The sequence below is a fragment of the Nothoprocta perdicaria genome, unplaced genomic scaffold (assembly GCF_003342845.1).
Source record: "Nothoprocta perdicaria isolate Ctin4 unplaced genomic scaffold, notPer1 scaffold_25, whole genome shotgun sequence".
NCBI lineage: Eukaryota > Metazoa > Chordata > Aves > Tinamiformes > Tinamidae > Nothoprocta > Nothoprocta perdicaria.
The window spans coordinates 2,798,408-2,815,341 of record NW_020455477.1 but is presented as its reverse complement, the minus strand read 5'-3'; the positions used below and the strand labels follow the sequence as shown (position 1 = coordinate 2,815,341).

General features: G+C 40.3%; 1 protein-coding gene across 2 annotated transcripts in view; it reads left to right on the top strand.

The window, feature by feature from the left end:
- The window catches only part of CUL3 (cullin 3), a 44,516-nt gene that overhangs the window by 14,341 nt on the left and 13,241 nt on the right, over positions 1-16,934 (top strand). The window contains exons 2-6 of one of the 2 annotated variants that reach the window (XM_026040050.1): positions 655-852; positions 8,131-8,244; positions 13,112-13,272; positions 14,520-14,634; positions 15,868-16,096. In XM_026040050.1, the coding sequence (XP_025895835.1) occupies positions 655-852; positions 8,131-8,244; positions 13,112-13,272; positions 14,520-14,634; positions 15,868-16,096 (817 nt within the window). Of the gene's footprint in view, positions 1-645; positions 853-8,130; positions 8,245-13,111; positions 13,273-14,519; positions 14,635-15,867; positions 16,097-16,934 lie in introns of those variants that run through there. The other variant, XM_026040049.1, reaches the window with a different exon arrangement.

Sequence of the window (16,934 nt, the reverse complement as noted above, 5' to 3'; positions counted from 1 at the left end):
TTCTGTACAGCTGGCGCTTTTAGAGATTTCTTTTGCCCCTCCGGGATCACCTCTATGTGTTCAAATGCACTGAAATATCCCTGCAGGAGGCACCTGATACGTGGGCCCTTAAGTCTGTTCTGTAAATAAACGCCTCGTTAGCTCAAGCTGATAACTAGTCAGGTTGCTGATTCTGTGTCAGACATTATTGTCTTTTATTGAGTTGGTTTGAAACCTGATTAAGCAGGTCAGTGTTGCAGTATTGTTTATAAGGTACCAACTACAGTGCTAGCATGGGAGGAAAATTAACTGATCATCATCTTTTGCAAAAATAAATAAATAAATAAATAAAAAAGTAGGAAAGAGGATAACAGCAGTCATGATCTCCCCTCTCCATGCTGCCCATACTTTACTATTGCATTCTGTGGACTAGCACATTGAAAGGAGAAAATGTTCAACCGTTTCAAGTGATGCTTTTCCTAACCAGCAAGAGTTTCAAGGAGGAGTTCTGTCAACGCTGTCTTTTTTAAAGTTTGAGAAATCCGGAGATGCTGAAATGAGCCAGAGGTGACAGAAGCCCTTGCTGCGGGCGGCAGGGAGCAGCTGCGACTGCTGCTCTGGTCTGTCTTGATTCTAAACACTTACTGTGGTTTTTTTGTTGTTTTAATGTTACAGATGACCATGGACGAGAAATATGTAAACAGCATTTGGGATCTCCTGAAAAATGCGATCCAGGAGATCCAGCGGAAGAACAATAGTGGTCTCAGTTTTGAGGAGCTATATAGGAACGCGTATACTATGGTGTTGCATAAACATGGGGAGAAACTCTACACTGGACTAAGAGAAGTGGTCACTGAGCATCTCATAAACAAGGTATGTAATTTTAGGAGTTAAAATTGAGTATTTTACTTATACAGAAGAATTCAGAATAGTGGTCTATTTTACAAAAATCTAGCTTTGTTATATTACCTTGTGTCAAAATCATATTGCTGTGCTCAAAAGTTTAGAGCTAGATTCAAGCTTAAATAACTTCATTTTCCAGATTCTGTTTTCTGTAAATTACTAATGGAAAGTGGACCATAGAAAGTATCTGAAAGTAAAATGGGAAACATCTTTAACTGAAACATCGCTGCTGAGATCTGAGATTCTTCAAAAAGATTTGCGGCCTTCTAGTGGCATTTTGTGACTTTCTCAGATAAAGTTTGGATTTGCATTCCAGTCAGGTTTTTTCGTCTGTGGAACAAAATAAATACCACCGTAAAAACTTGTTTGTTATGGGCTGATGAACTAATTCACAATTTACTGAAAGAGTTGTGCTGGGATTACACTGTTTAAAGAGGTGCTAGGCAGTGTGCGAACGCATCAGCTCAGCAACAACAAAAGTCCCGAGTAGTCTGCATTCTCTCAGTTCAGCCTTTTCAGAACTGTGTAATTCAGTCCAAATGACATGCAGAAACATTTCTGAGGAAACATCTGAGAAAAGAGCTCTTCCTATCTCATGATAAATGATGGACCTGCACCTCTTTTGTCCTTGGGAGGAAAAGTTTAGTGTTGATGAATAAGTATGTTATTTAAATGAAGTTAAACCTCGTCATTTCAGAGCTCACATAATACTTAGAGATAATGTGATTGTAGATCTGGGGAAGATGCTTGCAGCAAAACCCTTACCTGCTGTCTTCAAGGTCAGATGAGTGTCTGTGCTAGCTGTGGGTCAGATTTTTGGGCTGTTATTGCAAGGTTTGATTAGGAAAGCCATACACAATCATGTCTCTTGAATGATTACATAAATCTCCCATCCATTCTTTGTAGAAATAAGTTTTGTTCCTACTAAATGGAGTTGCTGCTGTTACTATGCAGAGATAAATATGTTGCTGCTGTGGCACAATTGAAGAGGATTTCTTTTCTAAAACTCTAAGAGCTGTAGTCCAGGAAATGCTTTGAGTATGGGACTTCTTATTGTTTGCATGAGTTGAAGTATCATATATGAAGTAGCCAGATAATTTATGGCTCTCATAATTGTAGCACATCTGTGCCTCTCAAGTACTTGTCTTGAAAATATGTGCATTCATAATCTATTCATATAAAATATGGCAAATGATTGAGGCTTTCTGTGCCTTCTGTATACTTATTTTTACACATATGCTTGATAATATTTAGGACACTAAACTTTTTGATATAAACTTTGAGATTTGAGCAAACTTTTCTGTTGCTATTCTGCTTATTTAAATTATCCCTATGCAAAATTCATTTTTCTGGAGCACTGGTTGTGTGAAATGGACAGGGAGCTGAGGATCCTGTGAGTTTGTCCTATCACTGCAGTGGCTGAGAGGCTTTCACAGGTATTTGATGTAGTGAAAATCTTTGTGATACTGAGTGCTCTTTATCTGATGCTTTTAAAAACTGTTCTCTGATGCTCTGATCTTTAACGTGATTCATCAAAGGGTATCTCTGGAAAGGATGAAAATGGATGACTAAAAACTCAGAGAAAGTGCAAAGAGTTGAAGTAGTTTCTTAAATGAAAAGGCCTAATATTGAGTGTCTGTAGTTAAATGCCATTAATTTAAAACGTCTGACTTGATCAGGTAACTGGTGATGCACACCTGTAAGTTGAATCTTTCCAGGAGGGAGAAGGAAAAAAAGTGACTTCCTTAAAGTCATGAAAACTAGGGGGGCGAAAAAAACAACTTTCTGTAGAATATTCGTTAGATTCCAAGCTACTTTTTGGAGTTTCCTTAAGAATGTTGTGTTGGAATAGATATAGCCAGAAGTGTGGAAAAAAGTTTATTGTTTATTAAAAATAATATCGGACACAATCATGATGTAGCATTTCAGAAGTACCAATTGTAAGATAGATAAAACAGTGTTTAACTGTTTTTTATCATGTTTTTTATAACAGAAAATTAAACTAATCTTCATTTTCAGTTATTTGTTATTTACTCTGTGTATTCTATTTACCAGTCTTGTAAAGTTATATTCAAAGAACAACGGGTGGATACACGAGTTTGAGCAGGAAGAATTTTGCCAAGTAAAATGTTGTTTATTGAAACCCACTAGCTTTTGTCAAAATGAAAATGTCAGAAATGGTGAGTGGTTAGTAAAGGAGAGCAGGGCAGTGTTGCAGAGAAGCCAAACCCAACTTTGGGCTCTCTGGTATCCTCGAAGCAGAATTGCCTTTTGCGCTCAGCATCTGCTGGTTACTGTTCTGCAAGCAAGTTCCACTCCTGCAGCGTTGCAGTCCTGCTCGGTAATCAAGAATGGATGCAGAGCCTGGGTAGGGGCAGTGTATTTATTCAGATGCTTTTCCAAATATTTGTTGAGTTTGGAATGTAAGAGTTTATTTTCGGTGTGGCATAGGCAAGGACTTTGTTTTATATCCATTTAATTGCTAGATGAAAGTCCTGCTCGCCCAGTATTTTTATTGGAAAGAAACTAAACACTTTAAAGTAGAAAATTATTTAACATCTAAACAAGAAAACTTAATACTTAATATTGCTGTTATAGTCTGTTTATTTGTAAATAAAGTGCTAGGTGCATGTGTGGTTAGTGTAAGTGCACAGGATGTAAGTAGTAAGCCAGGGAGCTTCACTCACAGGAATGGGCTGTCCTTGACACTCTGGCATCTAGCACAGCATGAAGACGTTACACTTGTTTGGGTCTGTTGGGATTATTATTAAAGCATAGTATGTATAAAATTAAATTTTAAAATGGTATTGAGTAAGAAGTGCTAAAGCCTTTTGCCGCAATTCAAGTATAAAATGTCATATAACTTTAATTCTTCTGAACGGCCATCAGGAGATGGTTGTGCAGGGGCTGTGAAGCAGGGAGGCAGGAGCAGACCTGGGAGCTGCTGCGCAGGGACAGTCGCCCCGGGACCATTAGGCTGTGCCAGGAGCCGGGCGGCCAGTGCGGGACGTGGCCCGGCCCCCATCCGCATCCTCCTCTCCCCGCAGTGACCTCCCAAAACCTTGTCAAGGTGTGAAATTATGCGGAGAGTGAAAGGGAGTGGAAAACTGCCTGAAAGTCGGCACGAATCGGGATCCACCGTATTTTTGTGGTTTTGGGTGTGGGGGGGTTTATGTTATTTTATTTTTTCTCCTTTCATTCAAAGGGCAGCAGCTGTGGGAGTAAGCAGATGTTTCTGGGGAAGTGTTAGTAAATTTGTTAAAGCAACAGATCTACTAAACTTGAAAATTAAGCTTTTCATGTATTATCTTTTAGACTACCTAAAAGGTTTTTTTTTTTTTTTTTTTGGTTATTATTTTTATTTATTTGTTTTTTGTTTTCCTAGAAGATGAATAACTGTAATAAATACAGAGCTTTGTTCCAGAGATGCCTTGTCTCTTGCCTCTCTCCTGCCTAGGCTTGGGCCGGGCAAGCCAGTTGTGTCAGTGTTGGGGATGATGTGGCTGAGTGATTCCTGCTGTGGCCTCTGTGCAGATGCCCTAAGCAAGTGCTGTGCCCTAAGTCTGCATTGTGTATACGTGGCAGAGAATTATTTAAAGGAATTGAAAAATATACTGGTGTACCGTTCTTAGAGGTGGGGGAGACGCTTGCTGTGTTTCCTTAATGTCATATTCAGTGTAAAATAAGGGAGACAAAAGTCTTAAAATTTTATTTCTGCAAATATAAGAAGGCTGTGTATAAATTAGGAATCTACTAGTTTGTTTGGTAGACTGTATATGGACAGGCCTAGTGAGCTGGGTATGCCCGCAAAGCCCTTCACGGACGGCTTCAGGGACACGGGTGTGGAGATCTCTTCGAGCTCAGCTAAAAGAAGGCAACATTCTGCTGTTGAACACTTTCCAGACTGACTTTTTTTCTTATGGCTTTGGAAGGGCAGAAACCCTTTCTGAAAGCTTTCCTTCTTGACAGCAGAGAGCAAATATTCTTTCCCCCACACCACTGCAAGTCATTCTTTCCACCAAAGATGTCATTTTATGACTACCATGTTTTGTGCATTACAGTATATTTTTTCAGTAATACTGATGGGTGATTATGGAGCATCTTTGTGTTCTGCATTTGGAAATTAAGCGTTATGTTTCTCAAAGGGTACTTGACTTTGCATGGGCAGTGCTATTTTCAATCTTCTGGCAGATTTTAGTAGGTGAAGTAGTTCTTGGTGCAGTGATGCTGCTGGTTGGCTTGAGGCAGGATAAATGGTAGCTGCTGCCAGAAGCCTGCAGCAGAGGAGCAGGGCTGTGTGTGTCCTGCAACATCCTGGTGTGTTTCCCAAAAGCAAGGAGGAGGTTGTGCAGCCCTGGGGGGCAGCAGTGCTGAACATCTCGGGAAACTTTGAGCAAGCTGAAAACTATAAGCAGACTCGTAGGTGTAGCAAGGGTCAGTTGGTGTTAGCAGGGAGATGCCATGGAGCCAGATGGTTTGTGCCATGCTGTGCTTCCTGCTTTGCCCATGTAAGTTTATGGAGTACATGCAAGTAGCCTTCTGCACTGTGAAAATGTTTTATTTTTATGCTGTGTTTGCCGCTGTGTTTGTCTAATAATACTCTAATAATGGAATAGCGTCTGTCAGCGGTTTGCAGTCGATGTGGGTGCAGGTTGCTGCAGCTCGTTACGTGTGGTTTTTTATTTGCCTGCTTCAATTCTTAGTACACAGACATCCTGCCTCCTTCCAGCCCATACACATTCCTGTTTACACTAGGATACAGCTGATTTTCAGGCAGACAAAAATTTCAAGACAGGGCAAACTGTACTGGGACGAGGATATGAGTTAGAGACGTAATAGCACATGTCACTCTCTGAAGGCACCAAACCAACATCTTGGTTGCCCCCAGGAATTTGGGGAATGTGGGCAGTGTGACACCCAGCCCATTTGTTGGACTGGCACAGCCAAAATTAGTAAGTTGGCTTTATTAAAAGGACCAAAAAAAAAAAATCAGAAAGAGAGGGCATCTGCAGGGAAGTGCTGCTGACCTGGCTTATACAAAACGGGTAGGAAGCTGCGTTTTCCTCAGCTGCTTTTTTTGGACCTTCAAAGGAAATAAGAAAAGAACTTGTGAAGGTGACTAGCTCTGGTGCATCCAGGGTGCTGGCATCTAGTGTAGGGAATAAAATATAGCTCCACAGGAAATGCAGGTGCTGTATTTCTGCAGGGGAACGGAACAATTTTTGTGCAGAAAAGTGGTTGTAGTGGAAGGTTGTCTGGCAGAGAAGAAGAGTAGAGCCTGTGTGTTGGGATTATGTCTGGTTGGTATCTCATTCATTGCATATTGAAGTCTGTCTCTGTCAGGTGAAGTTTGTGCAGAAGGAGTTCTCTGCTTTGGTTGTCGTGTTGAAAATAGTTGACAGCAGAACAAGAAGTTCAGGCTGTCTCTGTAAAAATCCTCCTCAGTTCTTCATAATATTGGCAGGTAGCTGGAGTCACACTAGAAGCACTTTTTTTAAGTTATCTTGAGAATTCATATTTTGAATTTTTGTACTAAATTATGGGAGCAGGGTGGGTAAGCTAGCATGTGCATGGACAGAAAGAGACAGGATGTCTGTGTTGGCAGTTCAATGGGAGGTGATGCAGTCGCCGTGACCTGAGCATTAGGTATCCCAAGTTAATGAGGCTGGATGACTAGACTGTCAAAATACTTCAGGTCTCACATGTGGGGAAGCTGCATGGTCACAATGTTTGCGTGATCACAACAATGAATTGTTTCTGATTCTAACTGAAATAAAATCTTAGAAACAATTGGCTGATTGTTTTGATGTAGTTGCTGTCATGAGGAAAGGGATTTCTGTATCAGGAAATGCCGGTAGAGGAGCATAGGGTGTCTAACTGTGGGCTTGGTGGCTTGTGAAAAGCTTGCGGTTAAATACTGGGCATCATTCTGCACGTGCGTTGATGACCAGGAGCCAGGCTGGGTGTTTTGGGCCCTAAATATCAGCTTGGATCGAGAGCCTTGCACCTTAGCCTCTGCGCTGGCCTTGCCGTCGGCTGCGGCTACCTGAGCGCGGCACGGGGCTCGGCCGCGGCTCCGGGGGCTGCGCTGTGGTGTGCGGCATCCCCGGGCTCCGGCCTCAGGCAGCTCCCTGGCCTGCCTTTCCTTCTCACTGAAGGAAACTTGAGTGACAAATAAAAACGTGGTTCTAGTTCTGTTAACTTAGGAAAAAAAGCCCAACTTTACAACTACTGGTGTTGAAGCTGCTTGTTTATAAAGTGACAGCCATGAGTCTTTAATAGAAATTGTATAAAGTCTTTGCCTATTGAACCATTTACCTACTTAGGTGCAGAGTTTAAGCCATAGAATCCTCTCCCCGTTTAAGCTCAGATCACTGTGTGTGCAGCTGCAAACCCAGCTGTGCAAGGAGAGTGTCGCAGAGCTGCAGCAGCTCCAAGCAGAGCCCTGCCTAGACGTGTCAGCCTCGCGTGTGCCTGAGAGCCACGTCCCTCTGCACCTCCCTGACTGGGGCTAGAGCCCGTGCTGCTGCTGCTAGCGTCATCCCCCCCCACTCTGCAGGCCCTTGGCCCACCTGCATTTGAAAGAGGGGCAGGAAACATTTCGTCAGACTTGCCTTGAAAATTTTTATTTTTCTCATTATTGGAAGAAATTCTAGAGTTTTATCTTTCATGAAACATTGTAATAGAATAACGAGGTGAAAAAAAAATGAAGGTTACTTATCAGGACTGTTGTTTGTTGCAGTTTTATACTGTCTTGGTATGTTTTACTAAATATCATCATGACCAATTTTGTACCTGCACATGTTTCCCTGTACATGTTCCAGTGTGTAGTATTTTCTAGTACTACCCTATATGCTGAAATGGTTTGTGTTAGTGAAGTTAAGATTTAATTGAAGCATTACAGCATATTACAGCACAGGCAATTAAAACTTCAAGAAGTTATATAAAATTATTTGTAACGTTTGAGACTAGAGGTATTACTTTGAAAGATAATATGCTTGATTATTTGGTTCTGTATGATGTTTTGGTATTGCTTTGACTGATGTAAAGCTGTACTTTTTCTCTGTTGAAGTAAAACGTGAAACACCTGGAAACTGAACTTACGATATTCAGGATAACAGGAGCAAAGTTGGAGTTTTGTTTTTATTTGTGTGTCTTTTTTAAGCAAGACTTATGAATATTTAAATGATGCAGAAGAAACTAATTTGGCTCCATGGCATTCTTTTTTTTTTTTTTTTTTTGTGATAGGTGCGAGAAGATGTGCTAAACTCCTTGAATAACAACTTTCTACAGACACTAAACCAAGCGTGGAATGATCATCAAACAGCCATGGTGATGATTAGAGACATTCTGATGTATATGGTGGGTATTTGAGGATTCTGCTTTTTCACATATTTAAGGTGATGCAGTTTTCATACATGAACAAATGAGATGGGGGAATGAGAAGCAAGATGTACTTTACATCCTTTGAGAAACAGTTAGCTTGGACAAAGACTACTAAAAAACATGCGTGTATGAATGATGAGGTGCTGGAACCCAGTTAATTCCAAAAAAACACTTTTCTTCCTTCACTTACAGGCTGCTTTCAGCAGCCAAAGAGGAATAAACAAATAATTACTTCAGCTTAGGCAGCTTATTTTTCTATGACTGGGTGATCCACCTGAATTATTTCTTTAACTTCCCTTGAGCTGTGACTTGTTACACTAGGATACTGTCCTAAACTGACTTATTATATTTGCAACCTTCCACTGCAGTTGCTGTTATCCCTTGTCATGCACTGTTACGTGCAGTCTGTCCCTGCAGTTATTACAGGTGTGTGAGAAATGCCATTCTTATTTCAACTTGCATCTTTATGGCTTCTGTCTTTGCCTTTAGCTCGAAAGATGCATCTGAATTAACAATGACTGAGTTTTGCAATTCCTGAAAATAATCCTGGGGACAGAATTGCGGGACAATTGGGGACAGATGAGCATATCATCTTTGGTTGGATGGTTGTAACCATAAAAGTTGGTGTTTTTTTTTTTTTTTTTTTTTTTTTTTTTTTTTTTTTTTTAATAGGAGAGTAGGCCTTAGAGTATTATTCCTAAATTATGTTAGGCTTCAGATTAGTAGGCTAATGTTTAAAATCCAGAAGCATATGCATGCGCTGAGGGTGTAGGAGAGTGCCTTCTTGTATGCTGTTTAGAAAAAGTCTTAGCTATAGGAAAAAAATATTATGACTGCCAACAGATGGAGAAGGAATTAAAAAAAAAAAAAAAAAAGTAATTGGTTAACATGTTAATTTCCAGAGCTTAGTTTTGCCTATCAGTTAACTAGCTAATTTGAATGATTAGAATTGGACTTAGGAGAAGAACTCTCATTAAAAACAGTGGTCAAAAGCTCTTGCTCTTACTTTTAACATTCTTATTAGCTGAGTATCTGAAGTTATTTAAGTGCTATTTTTTTTGTTAGATCATCTTTTATGGAATAATTAAAATGTCAGGATAAAATCCTTGGGGACAACAGGTGATGCCTAATGGCCTTTAAAAGGTACACTTGACCTAGAATGGAGGTGAGAATACATTACACATTACGTACACAGGGAGTGCTTTTTTATATGTGATGATCTTTTGATAAAATGCCTTCAGTTATTCTTCAGCATCTGAGTTCATTCTCTTGACAAGAAATTCTCTAATCTGTTTGTGGAGAACAAACAGAAACCAGTTGTTTATAGCTGCATCTGGACAAATTAAATGGGAAAATCAGACAGGAATAATACCTGCAAGAATGGTTGATCATTAGAGTAACTGAACACAGCCAGTGGTGAGCTTGCAGAGACATCAGAAGATGGAAACCAGAGCTTTCTAGGGGAGTAGCTCTTGCATTTTTAGCCAAAGACCCTTTAACGTTTCGGGCAGGAGGTTGCCTGCTCCACGATACAGCACAGCCTGAACAATGCAGCGGTATCTGCTGCCTCTTGAGGTCAGCAAGTGGTTGGTCCCTCAGATCCCTTTCCTGCAGAGCAGGTTGGTTTGTAGCCTGTTTCTGCTGCAGTGCATTGAGGATCAAGCAGCAGACCCCAACCAGATTGGAGTAGCAGGGGACTTGCTGTTAAACAAATGAGCGGCGTTGGGGTAGTGCCTTCCCTAGGCCATCTCCAAGGAAGGGATTTGTGCTTCAGATACCACTTTTGGGTGGAGATAGAATCTGTTAAATATCTCTTGTGCTAAGGGTACTAGGTCTTTATCAAGTAAGGAATTATTGTTTGCTTTTACTTTATGAGATTGAGTCTGAACGAAATGGAGTTTTATAGTAATGCTTATGTTCAAAGTTGTTTATATATTCCTATTCAAACATAACTAATATTATTTAAATTAAAATATTTGTCTTGATCTGTATGGACTTGGTCACCAGGCACTGTTAGGGACATGCTTAGTTCCATCAGAAGCACATGCCCTTCTAGCCCTTGTGAACAGGAGCAGCCCTGTCCTTGTCTTACCTTATCCATCAGGCAGGAGCTCCTTACCTATTCGTTTCACTGATATTGAACTATGGCTCCTTTGGTAACAGGAGGTAATTTCCTGAATGTGTCCTCTTGAATTCTAACTCGACTGGCTTAAGTTCTTGCCCCAGCTGAGCAATGTACATCCTAAGGCACCTTCTAGACTAAGCTCTGCCCGTTCTGGTGCCTGTTTGTGTTCCTGCTTCATTTCAGCCATCAGCTGCACTGTTACCTCCCTAATTTCTGCTTTCTGGACAGTTTATAATGTAGATCTAAAGTTTTGTGACCTGTATTTGCCCTGTAAATACAGTTCTAGTCAGCCTGAGATATTTCAGTTTCCACAGTTGAGTTTAGATATGTGTGGCCCTGCCCACTGTGTTTTGTCATCTATCTGAACTAGTTCTGCTCCTTTCAATTCACAGATTTAGGCCACAATCATTAGTATCAGAATACACGTAATAACTCTCTATAAATCCATGGAATGGTCTGCAGCCCTATATTAAGCAGTGAAGTCATCTACTCCATTTGGCTGTATCTGAAATCCGGGCTCAGCTGTGTTTGCCGTGTCATAGACATACCTATAATAGCTTTTTATTCAGCAACTGGATGCAGAGAGAGCACAGGAGGTGCAGGTTTTGGTGTCCTGTGCAGTTTCTGTGTATATATACTTGGAATGACTTATGGAAAGGAGGTTATACTGAAGTCTGGCATCCCAGATTCATTCATTAGCTACATTTAAAGCAATTGTGGGCATGCTGATGCAGTGAGCACACCTCTGCCTGTCTTATAGGTGTGTGCTTAGTGCCAGGAAACACTGCCAGGGATTCAGTTGCTCTTGCAAGTGCAGTTTTGCCAGGAGGCAGAGCATCCCCTTCTGCTCGGGGCAGCGCACAGAGCTGGTGTCTCAGTTTAGGCCAGCCCTGCACGGGCTGGCGTCCAAGCACTTGACACAGGTGGGAGTTTCCAAAGGCTGCACGTCGTTGAAGTAGTGCCCCCCGTGAAGAGAAGGGGCAGAATGATGTGGCGTAGGTGATGTAAAGTAGGCAACTTGCTTTGCTTGAGATCAGGATGATTCTGCAGCATAAGCAGCGTTGCAGTTGATGAGTAATTGGAGTAATGAAGCTCCACCCGTGTCTCCTGTGAGTAGCTCCTTCCTTTACCACCTGCTGCTTCCCCATGGGAAGAGATCCCTGTTCCCTGGCTCGTCTGCCAAACCTGTTCCCAGACGGTGATTCCTCTTGACAGGGTGTTTGTTTGGGAGAGTTTCCAGTCAATAATGAATTTAATCTGTTACCAGAGTAAGCAAATCAGTAGTATCAGAAACTTTAATGCTGCTGCCCTAATGTGAGTGCTGTAGAGTGGTCTGCCTCGTTAAAAAGGCGCTGCCGCTGCCCGCGGGAGAGTTTCTGGTTGGTGCAGCTGATGCTCCACGGCCTCGTGGCCGGGGTTGGCGCTGCCGCAGTGACGCTACGCGCGCGACTCGCGCCCTGGGGTTTGTCAGCTTCCGTGCCCGGCTGCCGCCCTCTGCTTCAGAGGCCTCAGTAGTCTGTGAAGGTAATTCCTGGGTGTGCTGCAGCACGTGGAATGGTACTGACGGAGTGAGGGGAGAGCTTTATGCTTCAGTTCAAACATTCACCCTTGTCCTATACAGGATTTCATGTGTGTGTTTTTGTAACTGTGTAAATTCACAGAAAACTTTATTGCAGTCAAATTTGGTTAGGAACAGAACATTTCTAACTTTTGCATCCCTTGGGATGTTGTTCTTCGTTAAAGCACTGTTTTTAATAATTTCTCCAACAAAACAGTTTAGGTAATCGGCTATGTCCTTAAAATGAAAAAAACAAAAAAAAGACCCATAAAGCTCATCTCAGAAATAGTTTAACAATTCCCAGTTCTTCTGTTGTTAATGCTGTTCAGCACTGCCTGATATTATGTGCTAAGACACATTCGGTATTTTATACTAACTTTATTGATAGTCTTGCTTTTTTAGGCGGTTGATGAGCTGGAGAAAAGAATAGAAAAGGAATTAATAATCAAAATGAAAAGAGCATATTTCTTTTTAATTACATGCAGCACTAGCTGTATGAGCAACAGAGATGGGATCCAATTGGGGTGTCTGGACTTTGCAAAATGTGATTTGTTCAATCTCCTGTGCACTAAGAAGTGAACTTAAAATATAAGAAGTTTTTCTGTGACTAGTGGTAGGAAAGAAGCTCCACCTTAAGCAACAAAGTGGGGTAAATGGAGGAGGATTGGGTGGATAAGAAATACCTCTTTGGGATTATGCCCTGAGCTATCTCAGTGCTTGAGGGTTCCTCTACCCCTGGCTGAAAGGAGTGCAGGGTGTGGGTTTGTTCTGGTATACTGCAAGTCACACGCAAATGCGGAGCTAACATTTACTAATCAGTGTAGGCTTACTCTGTAAATGGAGGGGGTTTGGTTGTTTGGGTTTTTTAGGGGGAGGAGAAGGGGAGGAATCTGATGAAACTGTATTAGTTTCATGGTTCTCTTTCGGTTTGAATGAAAATTAATTTTATGGGGTTCAACTGAATTTCTTAGGTACAGTAAAGTTGAGGTAAGTCAGCATGGGCTATGAGAACATTAATAATCTCTGTTTATGAAGGAAGAGAAGATTAGTTTGGCTATTTCTGTACCTTATAAATATGACTGATGTCTTGCAGTTTTGAATCTCATAGGAGCGGTGAATTTAAAATCTTTTTGCTCTCTATGCATGTGTCTTTATTCCAGGACCGTGTATATGTGCAACAAAATAATGTGGAGAATGTCTACAATTTGGGTTTGATTATTTTTCGAGATCAAGTTGTGCGCTATGGTTGTATCAGGGATCACCTGCGACAAACTCTGTTGGATATGATTGCAAGAGAAAGGAAAGGAGAAGTTGTGGACAGGTAAGATGTTTGTCAGTGGCTGGGGATGTCTCTCGTGTGAAACCTTGCAGTTCTTAAGAGCAAATCAACATGAACAAGTTATCACGTGAATCTGTTTCTTTTCACAAGTAAGCTAGTACACGATGATCTGGGAAAAGTTTTGTATATATTTGTTTAATGTAATAATGTATAGAGAAGCTCATTTTAATACTTAACTTTTTGTTATTACCTTTTGTTAAATATTTCTACTGTTTCCTTTCACCAGGGCATTTTGTTACAAAGCAAGTAACTTTGGACAAGTGCCCTTGTTCCCTTTATTCTTGTCTGCTCTGGGGTGGTTTAATTTTCTTGTAATCTGTTGATTAGATTTTGGAGACTTTTTTTTTCTACTCATTCCTAGTGGTTTAATCCTTTATTGGTAGTTTATTTCCATCTGTGAGCCTTGAAATCCCCGTGTTCTCTTGCCGTATTGGTAGATCAGTAGTAGTAGCCACACACTTGAGATGCTGCAGCTGAAGTAACTTGAAATTTGCAGTTTTTTGTTGTTGTTGTTTTGTGCCTCTCCAGTTTCAGAGCAGCTGCTGGGTGTGGAGATGTGTAAACTTCATACTACTTTGGCTGCAGTTCTGTGACTAAGATTGCCCAACATGCAGCTTATGAAGAAAAAATGCTTCCTGGCAGCAGCTGCATGTTGTCCTCTGCTGCCAGAAAGCGGATTTTTTTCTGGATGCAATTATTTTTATTTATTTATTTCATTTTATTGATGTATTTGTATTCTTAACCATATGCCTAACTTGCAGATACACTTCAATTTCTAGTTTGTTTGAAAGACACTCCACACTGCAACTTCATCCATGCAGTTCTTTTTCCTTTTTGAATTGCTCAGTTCTAACCTACACGTGCAGTTCTCCGTTTGCTTTGTGGAATCATTTTTTCTTCCACCGCTGTTTTTAGTTATTTTTTTGTATGGCAAAATATACTCATGTTAGGTGAAATAAACTCATGTTAATCGATTTCAGGGCTAGTAGAACTTGTTTATTAAGTATTTTTTAAACAGTGTACAGTGTCTTACATTGTAAGTGACATTGTTTAAAATGGAAACAAAGAACTTGGTAATGTAATCCCCTGAAAAAACTGTAATAGATCAAACAAGTTTTATTACAATGCTGTATTATAGAGTTGATGTTCTGAGTTTTGTTGCTCTGTTTTGTAGTCTGTCTTACAAGCATGTAGATTTCTCAAGTTGTTAAAAACTTACTTTTTGGCAGAGGCGCAATAAGAAATGCTTGCCAGATGTTAATGATTCTAGGTCTTGAAGGAAGATCAGTCTATGAAGAAGACTTCGAAGCTCCATTTTTGGAGATGTCTGCAGAATTTTTTCAGGTACAGCAGCATGATATCATTATTTTATATTTGCTTCGAAAATGTGAGAATTGGTGGCCTTTTAAGCAACTGCTGCTTATTTGTTGTATATGTGCATGTGCTTAAATGAACTAAGAAGAAGATTCAGCTAGAAGATTTGTGATGTAAATGACGATTAGATATAAAGTTGTCATCGGGCCAGTCTCATGCCTGCTTTGGGCTATTTCATGCTGCTTGATTTATCCGTGCACTAGAAGCAAAAAACTCTAGTTCTAAGAGGGTTTTTTAATGCTGCTGCCATGCAAGATTCAAATGGCTGCAGGTTGGGGATGGGAGGGGGAGGCTGCTTGGGAAGCTGCCTGTGGGGAAGCTGTGTTTACTTCGTAGTTTCTACGTTTGTAGGTCATACAGTCCATGCTAAAGGCTTTATAAAATGAACAAAGTCAAGGGATTAAGTCTATGCAAGTGGCTATCCAGATGTTAAATGAACATTTCAAAAGACTTCCTGATCTTTTTGGTAATAGTTTCAGGGAAAATGTCAGACGAATAGTTTTTATTTGAATTCTGCTGTTCTGTTTTTGGACATTTTCTCCTGGAAAGCGATAGAAATTCAAAGATCATGTTAAAAAGGATTTAAATTGCATAAGTTATCAATCTCGTGGTTCAAATAGAGGATGAACTATGTTTGTCACTTCTCTGATCTCTAGATTTGCTTGTAAATCGGAAGCATGTGTTGGCCAACTTTGAAAAGTTGTTGTACTCTCGCTTTTTATTCAGTGCAATGCAAAAATTAAACTTAATGCAAAATAAAAGTTATGGTACAGAATAATTTATTCAGCGTTGTCACTGGCTAGGATAATAAGAAACATTGATTTTTACAACTCATAAATGTAGTATTAACTGAAATTCAGAAGGAATTTTTGTCTCTTTATCTCAATCCTTCTGTTTTCTTTGGATCATGTGGCTCTAACTCCTATTGCTAACTGGAAACTAGAGTGTTTAGATTGTTTTGGTATGAAAAATCCTATGCTCCTGCTACATGTATCCTCTCACACACGTCTTAGTCATTGCATTAAATGTAATAGAATTGTCTTTTGTGTCAAGCTTATATGCAGGTCTTTGAAATACAACAATATGAGTTGTTGGACATTTGGACAGTTGTTGGATTTGGTTTGGACTTGCTTGTAAATGCTTTTCCTTTACCCTGAAAATAAATCTGAAGTGCTAATTTGTATTAATTTGTGTTAATCACAGATGGAAAGTCAGAAATTTTTAGCTGAAAACAGTGCTTCTGTGTATATAAAGAAAGTAGAAGCTAGAATTAATGAAGAAATAGAACGGGTGATGCATTGTCTGGATAAATCAACAGAAGAACCAATCGTGAAAGTTGTTGAGAGGGAGCTGATTTCCAAGCATATGAAAACCATAGTGGAAATGGAGAACTCTGGCCTCGTTCATATGCTGAAAAATGGGAAGACAGAAGGTGAGAGTGTGTTCTGTGGGAGGCAAAAATGCTTGTGATACTGTTTGTGGCTTTTGAATATAGCATAACCTGAACTTAACAGTTAGGCTTCTGTGTAATTGTAAAGCCACTTGAGTGGCTCTGTTTTGCAGTTATCCGAGAACGTCACCTGAGGGACCGTTAGAGAGATCTTAATACAAAGCCTACCTGTGTATATTGCATTTGTGGTTAGTACCAGGCACAGGTACCTCTCTCGGGCAACCAAGTATCTTTAAGAAAGGTTCTTGTCTGTTTCACGCTGTTTCCCATTTCCACAAGCCCTTGTCTTGCTTTTCCCTCATGTGCCCGTCCAAAGGCATCAGGAAGCTTCTCGGGCTGTGGTCTGAAAGTTGCTGCAGGCAGGGACTCAATGCTAGTAGCAGGACCACCTCTTGCAGGAGGAGACTTGTAGCAGCAAAAACCGATTTCTAAAGACAACTGTATTCTGAGTGGTCAAAAAAGAGGGATTTGCCTGGGGTTTGTTTTCTTCTGAGGGGAGATTAGTGAGACAGAGGATGGCACAGAAGATCTTATAGATGATGAAGAGCATGGTCATAGAAGCAGTTACTTAGGGCACTGAGCTTATACTGGAGCAGTGAGAATGGGAACACATTTGCTGTTTAATTTGATGGATTTTTTTCCTTAAAGTAGCTTCACAATTCATAGGTGCTAGTCAGAATAACAAAACAGCCAATTTCTTAGCTGTGACAAAAGAGGGAATTTCTGTATTGAAAGGGAAAGTGATGATACTTTAATAATTTTTTTAACTTTAACTTTTTTTTTTTCTTAATACCCTAATACTTTAATTTTTCAATGATAA